General features: G+C 43.2%; 1 protein-coding gene across 4 annotated transcripts in view; it reads right to left on the reverse strand.

Annotated features, from left to right (window-relative positions):
* Positions 1-14,507, reverse strand: part of abca2 (ATP binding cassette subfamily A member 2) — a 559,549-nt gene extending 545,042 nt beyond the window's left edge. For all 4 annotated transcript variants that reach the window (XM_087998533.1, XM_087998535.1, XM_087998534.1 and 1 more), the window contains exon 1: positions 14,224-14,507. In XM_087998533.1, coding sequence (XP_087854659.1) covers positions 14,224-14,289 — 66 coding nt within the window. In that variant the 5' untranslated portion in view covers positions 14,290-14,507. The remainder of the gene's footprint in view (positions 1-14,223) is intronic.
* Between the last annotated feature and the right edge of the window lie 3,331 nt (positions 14,508-17,838).

Raw genomic sequence — 17,838 nt, forward strand, 5'->3', positions numbered from 1 at the left:
TGCAGCATAGCTTTTGCTGAACCAAGGACGGTTGAATAATAATAAAAAACAAAACACGCCCGTAACACTGGTGCTCAGGAAATGCTAAAAGAAATAAAGCAGCTCTAATCGGATCTGAAAAAATAACAAGTGAAGATTATCTAAGAGATTTTGATCAATTGGGTCAATGGACAGGGGAGTGGCAGGTGCAGCTTAAGTTTGGATAAATTGCATTTTGATAAAACAAACAAGGGCAGGATTTATACAATTAATGGTAGGGCCCTGGGTAACACTGTAGAACAGAGAAGCCCAGGGGTTCAGGTGCATAATTCTTTGAAATTTGCATCACAGGTAGGTGGTGGTTAAGGCCGCAATTAGCTTGCTTGCAGGTTGTATGGGACATTAGTGAGGCTCCTTCTGCAGTGCTGTGTGCAGTTCTGGTTGCCCTGTTACAGGAAGGATATTATTAAACTAGAGAGGGTTTAGAAAAGATTTACAAGGATATTGCCAGGAATGGAGGGTTTGAGTGATAACGAGAGGCTGGGACTTTTTTCATTGGAGCATATGAGTTTGAGGGGTGGCCTTATTGTTGAGGTTATAAAGTCATGAGGGGCATTAGATAAGGTGAAGGGTAAGGGTCTTTTCCTTAGGGTACGGCGAGTTCAAAACTAGGGGGCTTATTTTTAAGGCAAGAGGAGAAAGATTTAAAAAGGACATGAGGGGCAACTTTATTTCACAGAGTGCAGTTTCTGTGTGGAATGAACTGTCAGAGGAAGTGGTGGATGCAAGTACAGTTTCTTTTTTTAAAAAAAAGACATTTGGAGAAGTTCATGAATAAGAAAGGTTTGGAGGGATATGGGCCGTAAACGGGAAGGCGGGATAGTTTAGTTTGGGATTATGGTCTGCACAGACTGGTTGTGACCCAAGGGTCTGTTTCCATGCTGTCTGATGCTATAAAATTGGTTATCAACATTTTTGGTATTTTAAAAAGGTGCTAATGGTCTGTTGTAAGTTGGCAGCATTTTCAAGAGGATTCATTTTAAGAATTCAAAGAAACACACAGTCACAGAACGAGGGTGTTAACTGGGGAATACAACTTGTGGATGTGCGGAATTATCGATAACACCACCTCAAGTCAGGTATTTGTGAAACAGCCAACACAACAGAATCTTTTCACATCCTCAAACTACAACTTCAAGACGATTAATTACTCATACGACTCAGCAGCTGAGGTTTGCTAAGGAGGGCAATATAAGACAATTTACACCGACTATTAGCAAAGTGATTTATCATAATAAAAGCTCAAGATTGCAAATCAGACCGTTATATTTCATGTGCTCCAGTTACATCCTGGTTATTGAAATATCATTTGGAGAGCTTATAAAGCTTTATAACTGGAAAATAAAGACAACGGCGTAAGATGTTACCCGATTCAAGTCACAGGCAAATAATTTCAAACGTGTTTGTCGTGAGGTTCTACAGAGTCAAGCATTGCATTTTGCAACAATTTTCACCTGCACACATGCTTGTGGGTTCTAACCCTATTCTAAAGACTTGAGTATCAAATGCTGCTTTCTGTGGTACATTGGTAGTGTCTCTAGCTGAGCTAGGAGGCCTGGGTTCAAGTCCCACCTGCTCCACAGGGGTGTAATAATATCCCTGACCAGGTTGTTGAGAAAGTATCCAAATCTAGTTTAACAATCCAATAAAATACCGAGTGAGTATTGCACCAGCGTGTCGTCTCCTGGTTGAGTTGCCCTCATGTGGATGGAAGTAATCTCACGATCATTTAATAGAAGAGCAGGAGAGGTTTTGCAGGTGATACCTCTGAGTTTGCTGTCACCAACAGAGATCATGTTTGGAAGGCAAGATGGGGCATATCTGCAAAGCCATCTCCTGTGCAAGTTCCCAAAAATGGGACAAACCTCAAAAATGAAGGGAGAATGAACATGGTTCACAGCCAGCATGTAGCTGTGGAATTGCCTAATTTGCGTTTAGGACAGAAAGTCAAAGTTATATGTCTATCTAAAGAATCTGGTTACCTGCAGAGATTATCAAAGTGTGCAATGCTTCCAGATCTTACAAAGTTACAATACATAATAGAGAACAAGCAGAAGCCAATTCAGGAAACTGTTCAGCACTCCAACTGTGCAAACACAAATAGAAATGCTTGAATCATGAAGGTAAGAAAGATCACTATTAAAACGTTAACAGCAGGAATGCAACACACCTACTAATTGAAAACACCCAAGTTTAAAGACTAGATTAGAAGCTTATACCGTATATGATCTGAAAGGATTATCAAACGATCTATAAAACCAGAGTGTGGACAGTATTGGGGAAGACATTTTGAAAATGAGTAATAGAGAGAAGTTGTACAGGCTGGGGCTGTTTTTCCTGGAGCGTCGGATGCGGAGGGTGACCTTATAGAGGTTTAAAAATTCAAGAGGGGCATAGATAGGATAAATAGACAAAGTCTTTTCCGTGGAGTGGGGGATTCCAGAACTAGGGGACATAGGTTTCGGGTGAGAGGGGAAAAGATATAAAAGAGACCTAAGGGGCAACTTTTTCACGCAGAGAGTGGTGCGTGTATGGAATGAGCTGCCAGAGGAAGTGGCGGAAGCTAGTACAATTACAGCAGTTAAAAAGCATCTGGAATGGTATATGAATAGAAAGGGTTTGGAGGGATATGGGCCGGGTGCTGGCAAATGGGACTAGATTGGGTTGGGATATCTGGTCGGCATTGTCGAGTTGGACCGAAGAGTCTGTTTCTATGCTGTACATCTCTATGACTCTATGACCCAGCCAATGTTTATTTCTTAACAAACATCACAGATTATCCAATTGTATATATCATTGCAGGTAGTAGAAGTTTATTCTGATCAACTTGATGAGCCATTTTCCAAACAAAAACACTTTCAAAACAAAGTACTTCTTTCTCTTCTGAACGTCCTGAAGCATAGGATCCCTACAGTATGGAAGCAGGCCATTCGGCCCATGGAACCAACACACCAACATTCCAAACAGCATACCACCCAGAGCCAGCCCCTACACTACCTTGGCAACCCTGCAATTTCCATGTCTGACCTATATAATCTGCACATCTGGGCAGAAACTGAAGCACCCAGAGGAAACCCATGAAGACCCAGTCGTCCGAGGGAGGACTTGGACCCGGGTCCCTGGTGCTGTGGGGCAGCAGTGCTAACCACTGGGAAGGCATGTAAAACTCAAAAGAAATACAATATAGTGGCAGTGTGTCATTCAGGAAATCAATGCTACTGTGACAACATACTTGTACTCCTATGTTTATAGTCCACAGTGATGCTAATGATGGCAGACACTAACTCTCCATCCATTACATGGCTGACCAAGAGTCGCTCTTGTTCTCACTGATTGATAATGAGCCTGTTAGAAGCATTTACGAGTTAACACACAACCTAAGCTGGTGATAGGGAAGCACTCTCCTTGGTCTTCAGATTGATTATCCTTCCTTTCTCCCCCCCCCCCCCCACCCCTTTTTTTTTAAGATTAGATTAGATTACAGTGTGGAAACAGGCCCTTCGGCCCAACAAGTCCACACCGACCTGCCGAAGCGTAACCCACCCAATACCCCTACATTTACCCCTTACCTAACACTACGGGCAATTTAGCATGACCAATTCACCTGACCCTGCACATCTTTGGATTGTGGGAGGAAACCGGAGCACCTGGAGGAAACCCACGCAGACACGGGGAGAACGTGCAAACTCCACACAGTCAGTCGCCTGAGGCGGGAATTGAACCCGGGTCTCTGGCGCTGTGAGGCAGCAGTGCTAACCACTGTGCCACCGTGCCCTTTCTTGGCTTGTTGGGACAATGTTGTCTTTGTTCTCAACAGAGTGGACCCATTTCCTCATTTTCATTCCTGTCATTTACACCTATTTTAAATCTCTATTTCTCTTTTATTATCATTAGCATTCCCTTTGCCTTTTGCTCAAAGCACCCTCACCTTTCTTCCACTTGGTCCTCCTCCCCCTCTGTCAACAGTTTCAGTCCCTTTCAGTCCTGAAGAAATCATATTGGACTGGAATCATTAACTCTGTTTCTCTGTCCAAAGATGCTCTGGAGGTTCTCCAGCACTTTCTGATCTTAATTTTGCATCAATTCCTGGCACTGAGCTCAAACACTGACCTCAGAAGCAGGGATGCATAACCAGACCTTCTCTTGTAAATAAATTTACAAATGAATACCGTGCATTACTTTTAACAAGAAATCTCTGTGAGAGTGGGAGAGGAATATGGGGGCTGGATTGGTAGGGAAGGGGTGGGATAAGCTAGTTCAACAGTAAATGCAGCAGAGTGTCTCAGACAGAAAGCTCGAGAGTCAACCACAGAGGTGAAGAGAGGAATTACACGTAAAACAAACTGCAGCCCTAAAAGGGCAAGGGAGAACGTATGGAAAGAAGTTAAACAAGCAAATGTCACGCAGCACAAGAGGCTGTCCTGACAGGGGAATGCTGGGATTATTTGTGTTTGGCCTTTATCATTATCTCGGAAAGAGCTGGAGATTAAACGACAATGTTTATATTTCCACATGGTCATAATTTACTTCAACACATTTCAGTTGAATTACAATTAGTCTGTCGGGCAGTGAGACATTTTTCAGGGCTTTCAGGATGTAAGCTATTAGGGTGTGAAATAGAAAGCCAATTTTATTTCTTCTTGGACATGAAGGCACAAATAGGATTCCAAAAGGTTTGCTGAGAAAGCAGTAGAATTGCACAATGTACATGTTTCTGTATTCTGCTTTGTGCACACAGCAGCACAGTTTTATTTACTGCAACCACTCAGGAGATACAAGACAAAAACAAGCCATTCAGTCCATCAATCCATGCTGTTATGTTCTAGCCTATCCTTTATTATTTAACCATCAGCATGACTATTCTCTTCTCCCTCATATCCTTAACGAGCCTCCTTTTAAATATGATCAACACAATTCTTCTCAACCATTTCCTGTAGCAAGTTTCACGTGCTCTCCACTCACTGTAAAAATAAGGCCCTCCTAAACTCTGCATTTTTTCACAGTTACCTTACATTGTAGAAAATCAGGAGATGTCAATCAGTTACTTAGGTGAGGGGACCAAGTTTAATCAATCCAGGCTTGTTGCCAACACAAAGCTCAGTGAAAATATGGGCTACGAGGAGGAAGTGAAACGACTGCAAATAGACCATGACAAGTTGAGTGACTGGACAAGGTGGAAGATGAAGTATCAGGTGTTGAAATATTAAATTACCCAGTTTGGTTAGCGGACTAAATTTTAAAAGGTGAGAGACTAGAGAATGTTGGTACTCAAATATGGATGCTCTTCTACACAAATCACAAAAATTTAATATACTACAAAATTGATATACAATCAGGAAACAGTAAAGAAAATGGTGTGCATCCCTTAAGGAGGTTGGATTATATGAAAAAAAAGGAAGTCGTCTAGTCATTAAATAGGGATTTAATCACCGTACCCAAGGAAAATTGCATTTTCTTTACAGAAAGGGTGCAACAAAAGTTTATCAGATTAAGCCCTGGGGTTAGAGGGCTGTCATTTGAGAAGAGTTTGAGGAAAAGGGGCCTACAATCATCAATTAAAAAGAGAACTCATCGAGAACTATAAATCTTTTATAAGGTTTGACAGGGAAGGCACTGAGAGGCTCTTTCTCGTGGTTGGGAACACTAGGGTGAGGGACGGCCTTTTAGCACCAACGTGATAAGAAATATCTCCACTCAGAGGGCTGCCAATCTTTGGAATTCTCGACTCCGTTGGGCTGCAGATGTTCATTTGTTGGGTATAATTAATGCAGAGATTGACAGAATTTTGAACACTAAGGGAATTCAAGGAATTTGACGAGAAGGCAGAAGAGTCATGTTTATGTAGAAATTCAGCAGGTTCAACCTTATTCCAGCTCCCCTTTCCTAGATTCTAATATTTAAACTACATCACAAACAGTATTTTAACAATGGGTTAATATTAACATATGCACATCTTCTCCAGGTTGCTGTTTGAAACAATGACCACAGAGGGGAAAGTGAGGACTGCAGATGCTGGAGATCAGAGCTGAAAATGTGTTGCTGGAAAAGCGCAGCAGGTCAGGCAGCATCCAAGGAACAGGAGAATCGACGTTTCGGGCATGAGCCCTTCTTCTTTCCTGAAGAAGGGCTCATGCCCGAAACGTCGATTCTCCTGTTCCTTGGATGCTGCCTGACCTGCTGCGCTTTTCCAGCAACACATTTTCAGCTCAGAAACAATGACCACAACCAATTCACACTGACGTTCATTGCTAACCACAGGAGACCAACAAACCAAGCACCCATCACCTCTCAATACAGGATACTGGAGAGTGTTTGATCATTGAGCAGGCCCAAACTTTGCACTTGCATGTGCAATTTAGCAAAACTGTAGGTGCAGCAATGAAAAGAAACACAATACAGATAAGAGCTAAAAAGAACGAGCACGTTTTACTGGGAAGATCAAATGCTGCCAACAACAATAGGCAATATTGTGAAGTTGCGTCTTATGCAACATTATGATAATTAGAACGTTGCACAGTTGGTGCAAGGGTGTGGATATTCTACAATGTTGTCACCCACTCCCGAAAAAAGTGGCCATCTCCCCCGTTGTCCTCATATTTATATGTCAACCATTATTGCCAACAAATTCAATACCATCTTGTGTGCGCAAACTGGTTGTGACATTTCCCAAATTGGATTACACTTACAAATGAATCGTCAATGGCTGAGGTATTGTTGGATGTCTAGAAGATGTGAAAGGTGCTACATGAATGCAGAATGTAAATGCCATTCTGTGTGATGATAACAAAAGTAAGCTTTCCTTCCTTATCCTTTTCAACCAGTCATACATCTGGCTTGGGACTGCTCTATCATGATGCTATACACTTCTATTTAATCATAACCAGAGAATTACAGGGAATGACTTCTCTCCTAGCTCTTGCCCCCCTACCTCTGCTGCCCACCCTCCACCAAGCATCGATCCTCAGCCACTGCAGTTTCTCATATGCATGCCATCCTTTGATAGCAGGAGCCAGAATCAGTTTTCACATTTACACTGATGACATCCTGTTTGACCTCACTAATCTTGTCTCCTCTACTGTGACTCTACTGTCAGGCTGTTTCTCAGACATAAAACGATTAGAATTTTATTGCAATTTTATTTTGTGATGCCTGAAGACACTTTTTTTTTGCCCACTCCAAACTTCATTCCTTAACTCAGTCTCTCTCCCAGGTAACAGTCTGAGACTAACCATGGGGGTCACATTTAAATCAGAGGTGAGCTTCTGACCACATATTCGTACCACCGCTAAGACCACTTAGATTCACCTCCATAACATCACCTGTTTTAGCCCTATTTCAGCTCAAAGAGTCATATAATACGAAAACAGGCCCTTCGATCCCACCAGTCCATGCCGACCACAATCCCAAACTAAACTAGTCCCACCCGCCTGCTCCTGGCCCATTTCCCTTGAAACATTTCTTATTCATGTATTTATCCAAATATTTTTAAAATGTTTCACCTGCACCCGCATTCCACCTCTTCCTCTGGACACACAAATCACACTGAAAAAGAAGTTGCCTTCAAGTCTTTTTTAAGATCTTTCTCCATCCACCTTAAAAATATGTCCCCTAGTTTTGAACTCCCCCACCTCGAGGTAAAAGACCATTGCTATTCACCTTATCTCTGCCCCTCATGATTTTATAAACCTCCATAAAGATGGCCCCTCAACCTCCTATGCACCAGTGAAAAAAGGTCCCAGCCTATCTAGCCTCTCCTTATAACTCAAACCCTCCAATCCAGACAACATCATGGTAAATCTTTTCCGAACCCTCTCCAGCTCACTAATATCCTTCCTATAAAATCTGCTATTGAATCTCAGTCATATAGTCATACAAATTGGAAATAAACCCTTTGGTCCAACCCCTGCCTTTATCTGCTACGGACTCATCTATTCAATGTAGTCGGAGCTGGCCTTCCACATTTTAACTGGAACTTTAGCAAATGCAAAATTCTGCTGCTTTTATGTTAACTCACGCCATTTGGCTCTGTTACACTATATTCCTTCTGCTCACTAACTTACAACAGCTGATAGTCAAGTCACATCTGGATTTTAAATGTTTCACCTTTGGAGGATTTTGAAAACAAGGTCTCAACCTTCTACATCTCCAATCTCCTCCAGCCCCACAGTCCACCCAGATACCTGCACTCCTCAAATTCTGGCCACTTGCACATCCCCAGTTTTAAGCATGGTGGCCGCAAACCAATCCAGGCAGATGGTGGTTATGGGGATCATTGACTGCCTACCCCTCTTTTGGGGTTGTATCCATGGCCAGGTGTCCTTGGAAAGCGGGCATACAACATCCACTGGTTTGCTCAAGCCATTCCATGGCGGCATGGTGGCACAGTGGTTAGCACTGCTGCCTCACAGCGCCAGAGACCAGGGTTCAATTCCTGCCTCAGGTGACTGACTGTGTGGAGTTTGCACATTCCCCCCCGTGTCTGCGTGGGTTTCCTCCGGGTGCTCCGGTTTCCTCCCACAGTCCAAAAACGTGCAGGTTAGGTGAATTGGCCATGCTAAATTGCCTGTAGTGTTAGGTGAAGGGGTAAATGTAAGGGAATGGGTCTGGGTGGGTTGCGCTTCAGCGGGTCGGTGTGGACTTGTTGGGCTGAAGGGCCTGTTTCCACACTGTAAGTAATCTAATCAATGGGCACAGGCACAGCAGGGGCTGGAGTGCCTGCTTAATCTTTAAAATGATATACTAATTTCAGTTTTGTTTAAATCAATTTTAATGTTTGATTGCTGTAACAGTGCCCCTTGAAAAAAAAACATCTAATCTGGTATAATTTGGTTAATTTGTTTTAATTGATTAAGTAAATTTAAAAGAGCTTCCCCATTTTTAAATTGGCCTATCTCTGTTTGCCATGCTCCATTTGCTAAAGCCCCAAGTTTTAGAATGTCTTTCCTGCAACTTTCTACCTGACTTCCATCCTCTTTGTTTTCAGTCATCTGACCAATTACAACATTTAGAAAATATTTGGACAGGTACATGAATAGGATGAGTTTAGAGGGGTATAGAGTCATAGAGATGTACAGCATGGATACAGACCCTTTGGTCCAACCTGTCCATGCTGACCAGATATCCCAACCCAATCTAGTCCCACCTGCCAGCACCCGGCCCATATCCCTCCAAACCCTTCCTATTCATATACCCATCCAAATGCCTCTTAAATGTTGCAATTGTACCAGCCTCCACCACTTCCTCTGGCAGCTTATTCCATACACATACCGTCCTCTGTGTGAAGAAGTTTCCCCTGAGGTCTCTTTTATATCTTTGCCCTCTCACCCTAAACCTATGCCCTCTAGTTCTGGTCTCCCCCACCCCAGGGAAAAGACTTTGTCTATTTATCCTATCCATGCCCCTCAATTTTGTAAACCTCTATAAGGTCACCCCTCAGCCTCCAACGCTCCAGGGAAAACAGCCCCAGCCTGTTCAGCCTCTCCCTATCGCTCAAATCCTCCAACCCTGGCAACATCCTTGTAAATCTTTTCTGAACCATTTCAAGTTTCACAACAACTTTCTGATAGGAAGGAGAGCAGAATTGCACACAATATTCCAACACCAAAGGGTCTGTATCCATGCTGTACATCTCTAGGATTCTATATCCCTCTCTTTAAACTCCCATGTCTGAGAAGAAGCACATATCACTCTACTAAAGGCCATTATTGCTCCTTCACAATCTACTGACCCAGAAAATAACACCGTCTTATCCCTCTAAAACACACTGCCCCAGGTTAGATTAACAATAATGGCTTATATTTTAAGTTTAATCAAGAGATATCTCAGAAAACATATGTTCAAGAAAGAACCTATCTACTCACTACTGCAGAGTTTCTGTCAGCCACTTAAAATAATTAACTTATCTGATTCTGTGCTGTGAACTTTGCCCAACAGTTCCTCCAAGATTAGTTGTGAATTTCACTATTTGTTAATTTTCCCAGATGCACTCCGATGTCCAGCAATACATGAATTCAAACAGCAAAGGCAGTAACAGTGCAGGTACCCTGTGGTGTCAGGTTCTCTCTCTCTCTCTCTCTCTCCTGCACAGTCCTCACCACGCGCTTCCTTTGTCTGCTCTTCTCCCTTTTGAATCTGCTGTTGTTTTGACTTTTTTTTTCCCCAAAGTTCCAAGACAATGCAACAGCATCTAAAACAGTAATTGCTGCTCCTGTCGAGGAAATCACCTCAGTAACCTAAAATACCTCGAAAAAAAGGAGCAGCTGTTACAGCCAGGAATCTTTCCCATCCTCCATCTTGGATTACCCAGAATCATATGGGTCAAATGCTGGCAAATAGGCCTAGTTCAGGAAATCTAGTTGGGATGGACAAGTTGGGCCAAGGGGTCTGTTTTTTTCTTCACTGTATGACTCTGTGACCTAGTTTTTTTCACTTGTAGCTCACTGTCACTCTGTGCCTTCTGACACTTATTTATAATCGCACCTTTAATGTTATGCACTGTCTCAATGAACTTCATACAAGTTTTTTAAAGTTTTTTTTAATAAAGAGTCATAGAGATGTACAGGATGGAAACAGACCCTTCAGTCCAACCTGTCCATGCCAATTAGATATCCTAAATTAATCTAGTCCCTTTTGCCAGTATTTGGCCCATATCCCTCCAAACCCTTCCTATTCATATACCCATCCAGATGTCTTTTAAATGTAATTGTACCAGCCTCCACCACTTCATCTGACAGCTCATTCCATACACGTACTGTTCTGTGTGAAAACGTTGCCCCTAGGGCCCCTTTTAAATCTTTGCCCTCTCACCTTAAACCCATGCTTTCCAGTTTTAGACTCCTCCACCATGGGGGAAGAGAGCTTGGCTATTCACCCTACTTATGCCCCTCATGATTTTACCAATCTTTATAAGGTCACCCCCTCAGCCTCTGATACTCCAGTGAAAATAGCTCCAGTCTATTCAGCCTCTCCCAAGAGGTCAAACCCTCCAACCCTGGCAGCATCTTTGTAAATCTTTTCTGAACCCTTTCAAGTTTCACAACATCCTCCTTATAGCAGGGAGACGAGAACCGAACGCAGTATTTCAAAAAAGTGTACAGCTGTAATATGACCTTCCAATTCCTATACAATACACTGACCAACAAAGCACACCAAACACTTTATTCACTACCCTGTCTACCTGCGACTCCACTTTCATGTTTCTGTGCATCTGCACCGTTAGGCCTCTTATTTTTAGGGCTTTCTTTCCCTAACTGTCATGCGCGTGCTCATACACCCAACTATAGACAAGAATATATAGCCTATTCACCTTTCCTTTGCTATATTGGAAGTATTTATAAAAACAGCCATCAGATCTTTTGTATCAACAAACAACACCTCAACTTTCCATCTCATGCAAAGCAGGAAACTTCCCATACACTCTTAATGTTGTGCACAAATGCCTAGAGTTGGATTTGTACACAAACCTTCAGACCCAAAAGCAAGTGTATTACCCACTGGGTCACAGCTGACACTACAATGAATTCAACTGATATAGCTGTTGGGAAAGGCTGTAAGGTAACTCAAAATAGTCTCTCAGTTTCAATATTGTTTGAAGGCATGATTAAATCAACTGAAAAATTACACAGTTTTTTTAAAGAAAGTTTTACTGTTGGGTCTCTCAAATCATAAATTCTGCTCCAATTTAAAATTTTAAACATTCTTCACAAAAACAGGGTTTTTTTTTAGAAACAGCTAACTGCAGGCTACTAAGCAGACATTGTTCCAATGGCCTTTCCAAGAAAGGGCCAGAACTTGCTAAAACTTGATACAAGTCAGTTTTTCCATCTTCCTGTTCCCTCAGTCTTTTTTAATTCTACAGCCGGTATTGGAACATTCAAGGACATCAAACCTGTTACTGATGAAGAGCGATGTACATTCTTATAGCGCCTTTCACAACCCGAGGATGCCCCAAAGTACACAATAATGTACTTTTTCAAATGATCTCATTGATGCCATGTATGAAACTCAGGAGGCAACTTGCGTAAAGCAACCTATCATAAAGCGTCCAGAAAATGCGTTTTAGTGAAGTTGATTGAGAGATAAACGTTGACCAAGGCTCAAGACGGAATCCTCAGTTGAATGACTCATCTATAAGGCAGAACATCTGATAGTGAGCATCACACCAATCTTACTCTGCAATGTCACCCAGAATTACATACTCTGGTCTCTCAAATGAGGTTTGCATTCACAACCTACTGACCAAGATATGAACGTTCCACAGTTGGCATAAGGTGCAAACCATAAAGTGATATAAATCACAACACAATTGCAAAAGGCAAGTTCACCAATAATTTAAACCACACAATTACTGTAACATGCAAATATCACAGCCAATGTTATCCAACAGTGAACAAGTAAACATAAGCGGAGGTCACTGGAAAAGCTCAGCGGGTCTGACAGCATCTGTGAAGAGAAATCAAAGTTAACATTTCAAGTCAGAAGCAAGGAAGGGTCACCAAACCCAAAACATTAATTTTGGTTGTTCTTCTCAGATGCTGCCAGACCTGCTCAGATTTTCCAGCAACTTCAGTTTTCATTTCAGTAAATACACATAATACTTCAAATGGCTATTACATTTTGAGTCCAATGTTGTACCACATATTTTATTGAATGTGCCCAGTCTTATTGATTAATGAATTGGTTCATTAAGATTGCATTGCTGCTCCTTTGTTTAACACATATCAAAGCAATTTGTGCTGCTAATGAAGTTTGAAAAAAATCTTTTCATATCCCTCCTTGTTCCAAGCTAAAACAGATTGTCAAACAGAAACCCAAGTCAGGCTCAGTGACAAACAGCAATTACAATCTCATGTCCTGAAAAAACACAGAAACTGGTCAGATTCCTTTCTCTGTAGAGATGTAACTTGTCAATACTAAGACAACATTTACAAACCATTACTTTCGAGTACAGCTTTAACTCAACTATCAACTGTTACAAAAGGTCTGACAACTGCTTGATACAAAACTAGGAATGGGTTAACGCTGAACTCTGAAAGGACAAATCTCAAAGAGATGGCCATGTCACAGTTACCAGTTGATCACAATTACTAGTCAACTCCAGGTACTGTACTGGTCAGTTCCAGATAGACATGCTCGAAACTATATTCTATTTATAAAGTCTGGCAACTGGAAGCAGTTTTTAAAAATATTTTAAGTTGAGGGCCATGGGCAAATGCATTGCACTGCTCGAGTGTTGATGCTAAAGTGCGTAGTAACAGAAGTGTTTCTCCCTGCAGGCAGGCGCTACCATAATATAACCAGAGCTGGATCTGCGGTCCCCAGGCAAACAGGAAGAAACTTCGGGAGGAAGGCAATACAAACTCCTGGATCGAGGAAGGAACATCTGACAGACTGGAGGGGTGGGGGAGTAATCCTGTCTGAGGGGCTGGAGGGGTGAGGTGGTAATCCTGTCTGGGACACTGGAGGGGTGAGGTGGTAATCCTGTCTGGGACACTGGAGGGGTGGGGGGGTAATCCTGTCTGAGACACTGGAGGGGTGGGGGGGTAATCCTGTCTGAGACACTGGAGGGGTGGGGGAGTAATCCTGTCTGAGAGACTGGGTGGGAGGGTAATCCTGACTGAGCGACTGGTGGGGTGAGGTGGTAATCCTGTCTGGGACACTGGAGGAGTGGGGGGGGTAATCCTGTCTGAGACACTGGACTGGGGGTGGTGGGGTAATCCTGTCTGAGGGGCTGGAGGGGTGAATCCTGTCTGACAGGCTGGATGGGTGGGGGGGGGATAATCCTGTCTAAGGGACTGGAAGAGTGGGGGGGGGGGGGGGAAATAATCCTGTCTGACAGGCTTGACGGGTGGGGGGGGGGGTAATCCTGTCTAAAGGACTGGAAGAGTGGGGGGGGGGGGGGAGTAATCCTGTCTGACAGACTGGAAGGGTGGGGGTTAATCCTGTCTAAGGGACTGGAAGGGTAGGGGGTAATCCTGATTGACAGACTGGAGGGGTGGGGAGTAATGCTGTCTAAGGGACTGGAGGAGTGGGTGGGGGTAATCCTGTCTGAACAGAAACCCTCCCTCCATCAGCAAGCTGAGCTCTTAGAGCACTGACCAGACCGAATCTCCTGGAGGTTTCACTGATTAAAAAGAAGAAAAAAATAAAAATAAAGGGAGAGAGAGATGGGGAGAAGTGACTCACCGGGCTCCGGCGTTTCAGGGTGATGTTCTTCCAGAGTAGGAGATGTAGCTGGTGGAGGAAGCCCATGGCTGCTGTGTCTCTCTGAGTCTCTGTGTTTGTGTCTCTCTGAGTGTGTGTGTATGTGTCTGTGTACCTGAGTGTGTCTCTCTCTGTTTCTGTGTGTCTGAGTGTCTGTCTCTTGTGTCTCTCTCTCTGTATGTCTGTCTCTCTGTATGCCTCTGTGTGTCTGTGTGTGTCTCTCTGTCTGTGTATGTGTTTCTGTCTGTGTCTGTGTGTCTCTCTCTGTCTGTGTGTGTCTCTCTCTGTCTCTGTGTGTGTGTCTGTCTGTGTGTGTGTTTCTGTCTGTCTCTCTCTGTGTGTGTGTGTCTCTCTCTCTCTCTCTCTCTGTCTCTGTGTGTGTGTGTGTCTCTCTCTGTGCGAGTGAGGCTGCGGACAGCGGAAGGTGAGCAGCGCCTCTCCGCTCACTCTCCGCCCGGACTCCGCTCACTGGAGGCGGTGACGGTGCTCCCGCAGCCCCGGGGCTGCAACATCCTCAGCATCTCCCCCCCCACCTCCTGCAGCTTTAAACCTCCCTGTGCACCCCTTCCCCAAAAACAAACAAACAGGGGGGGGACACAAAGACAACCAGCAGAAGGCAGGCGGCTGCAATGGGACCGCCGCGCGTCCCCGCCAGCGCGCTCGCTCCCGTCTCTGTCCCTTACCCCCGTCCCCTCCACCCCGCCGTCACTCACTGGGGGTGCGCGCCCCCGTCACTCGCTGACGGTCCGCGTTCCCACAGCGCGCGCGTGCCCCCGTCATTCCTCGTCCCCGTGGTGCTCGTGCACCCCGGGTCAGGCTCAGCGTCTCTGCGAGTGTCGCTTGTTCCTCATCAGAGTGAATTGTTCCCTCTCTGCATGGCCGGTGTTGTACTTGTGTGTGTGTGTATGTACCTCCCAGTGCACTATCCGTGCTCGTATATAGAGAAAAACCTTCCATTTGTATAGCACCCTTCACAACCCGTTGGACAGAAAATGAAATACTTTTGAAGTGTACAATTTGGAGGTGCCAGTGTTGGACAAAGTTAAAAATTTGATTAGGTTACCTACAGTGTGGAAACAGGCCCTTCAGCCCAACAAATCCACACCAACCCTCCAAAGAGTAACCCACCCCCACTATAGTTACCTCTGACTAATCCACCTAACGCTACGGGCAATTTAGCATGGCCAATTCACCTGGCCTACACATCTTTGGACTGTGGGAGGAAGCCAGAGCAAACCCACACAGACATAGGGAGAATGTGCAAACTCCACACAGACAGTTGCCCAAGGCAGGAATTGAACCCAGATCCTTGGGAGGCAGCAGTGCTAATCACTGAGCCACCGTGCCACTGAAAATTACACAACACCAGGTTATAGTCCACCAGGTTTAATTGGAAGCACTAGCTTTCTGATGACTAGCTCCACAGCCACCTGATAAAGGAGCAGCGCTCCGAAAGCTAGTGCTTCCAAATAAACCTGTCGCACTATAACCTGGTGTTGTGTGATTTTTAATTTTGATTGGTAGTCATTGTTATGATGTAGGAAATACAGCCAGGAATATTGCTCACAGCAAGCTCACAAGAACATGGTTATGATCAATAAACGTGTTCTTTTTGCAATTAAGTGATAATGCCTCTGGTCTTGAGAAATATGGCCCTAAGATGTTGTAATTTCACTGGAGACAGCAAACAAGACTTTAGTTTAATGTCTTACTTGAAACCGATCAGCCTTAATACTAGCTTAGAATGGGAGTTTTGATTTTGGTGCCAAGGTTCTGGAGTGGGACCTGAGCAGAAAATCTTATGACTCAGAGGCAAATGTGCTTCCAAATGAGCTGCAACACATGTGTGTGCGCATAGCCTTAAGTGTAAATGTGTTTATACAAGTGCACATCATTGTATATGTCTCAAGTGTTTCTACAAATGTATATATGTGAGCATACGTATGAATGAGCATGATAGAGAACTAGAGTACCCAATAGCGACCATACCTTCACTCACACCACTGTGAGAGAATTTGCTGTTCACAGAGGTCTGCAGCTAATGAGTACAATCTTCCTAACATTTTCATTTGCAAAGTAGTTCCAAGATTGACATATGAATACATGCATTAATTATTGTGGCAGGATCAAATTTAATTTCAAAAAATAAACTTTGTTCATGACATTTGTAAAAGTACATTACAAAACATTTCAACTTGAAAATTGCAGAAAGTATAATAAATTCAACTCATCTCCATACAGCATGTTCTATCCTTGGACATCAGAACACAATTGTGATGTTCTGAATATTTACATATCCATTCAATATCAACCATATAGTCTGAGGGCAAATCATTTCAGATTGAAAATTACAGAAAGTACAGTCAAATTAAACTTATTTCAAATTTTCCAGAAAAAAACAAATGAAATGCTGAAAATGCACTGCTGATTAGGCAATATCTGTAAAGATATGTCAAGGTTTCGGGGTGGAAATTGTTCTTCAATTTAAAGTTGCAACCTAAAACAACCACATCTTCTCCCTTTCAGCTAAATGAGTAGCTGATTTATTCAGAGGTTTCAAATTTTCTCACTGATCCCTACCACTGGCGATTTTGCTTGTTAGCCCTCTAGAGAGGTTTTGAGGGATGATACCATGGACAGATTTAAACAGAGAGGTGAATATTTTCAATTGAAAGTTTTAAATGTAAAATTTAATTTAAACCAGAGTAGTTGATGTAAATTTTGTGTGGCTGGCTTTTGTTTGAGATATGATACATGCAGCAGAGATTTGGGTAAGTTGAAGTTTACAAAGATTGAGGCTGGATAGTAGACCCGGAGAATATTGGAGTGGGTAAGTCTATAGTTGACGAAAGTATTCATGAGGGTCTTGTTCAAAGATAAACTTGCTTTGTGCGAGGTGAAAGATTTCCTAAGTTCTCCTCTCAATGTTCTTGATTGCATTTTGGCAAGACAAATCAGGTCAGGACTTATACACCTAACGGTTGGTGTCCTGGGGAGTGTTGTCGAGCAAAGAGATATTGGAGTGCAGGGTCATATTTCCTTGAAAGTGGAGTCCCATGTAAACAGGGTAGTGAAGAAGGTGTTTGGTACACTTGCGTTTATTGGTCAGTGCATTGAGTACAGGAGTTAGGAGGTTATGTTGTGGCTGTACAGGACATTGGTTAGGCCACTTTTGGAATATTGTATTCAATTCTGGTCTCCCTGCCATAGGAAAGATGTTGTGAAACTTGAAATGTTGCCAGGGTTGGAGGGTTTGAGTTACAGAGAGAGGCTGAATAGGCTGGGAATGTTTTCCCTGGAATGTTGGAGACTAAGGAACGTCTCTGACTATTGTATTCCCAAGTAAGGGCAGTCCCAATGGGATGTCTGATGTGGAAAAGATTGGGGAGGATGGCGTGATTAAGGACTGAAAACTACAAGATAATGATTCATATGAGGAGTGATTGTGGACCATAGTCAAAATCACACAGGATACAATACTTGATTTTGATCAGAGTTACTTCATAGCGTCAGAGAGTTGTACAGCACAGAAACAGACCCTTCAGTCCAATTTCTCCATGCTAACCAGATATCCTAAATTAATCTAGTCCCATTAGG

This window comes from Chiloscyllium plagiosum, unplaced genomic scaffold (assembly GCF_037043375.1).
Source record: "Chiloscyllium plagiosum isolate Xiang-an unplaced genomic scaffold, Cpla_swu_hap1 HiC_scaffold_21, whole genome shotgun sequence".
Lineage (NCBI taxonomy): Eukaryota > Metazoa > Chordata > Chondrichthyes > Orectolobiformes > Hemiscylliidae > Chiloscyllium > Chiloscyllium plagiosum.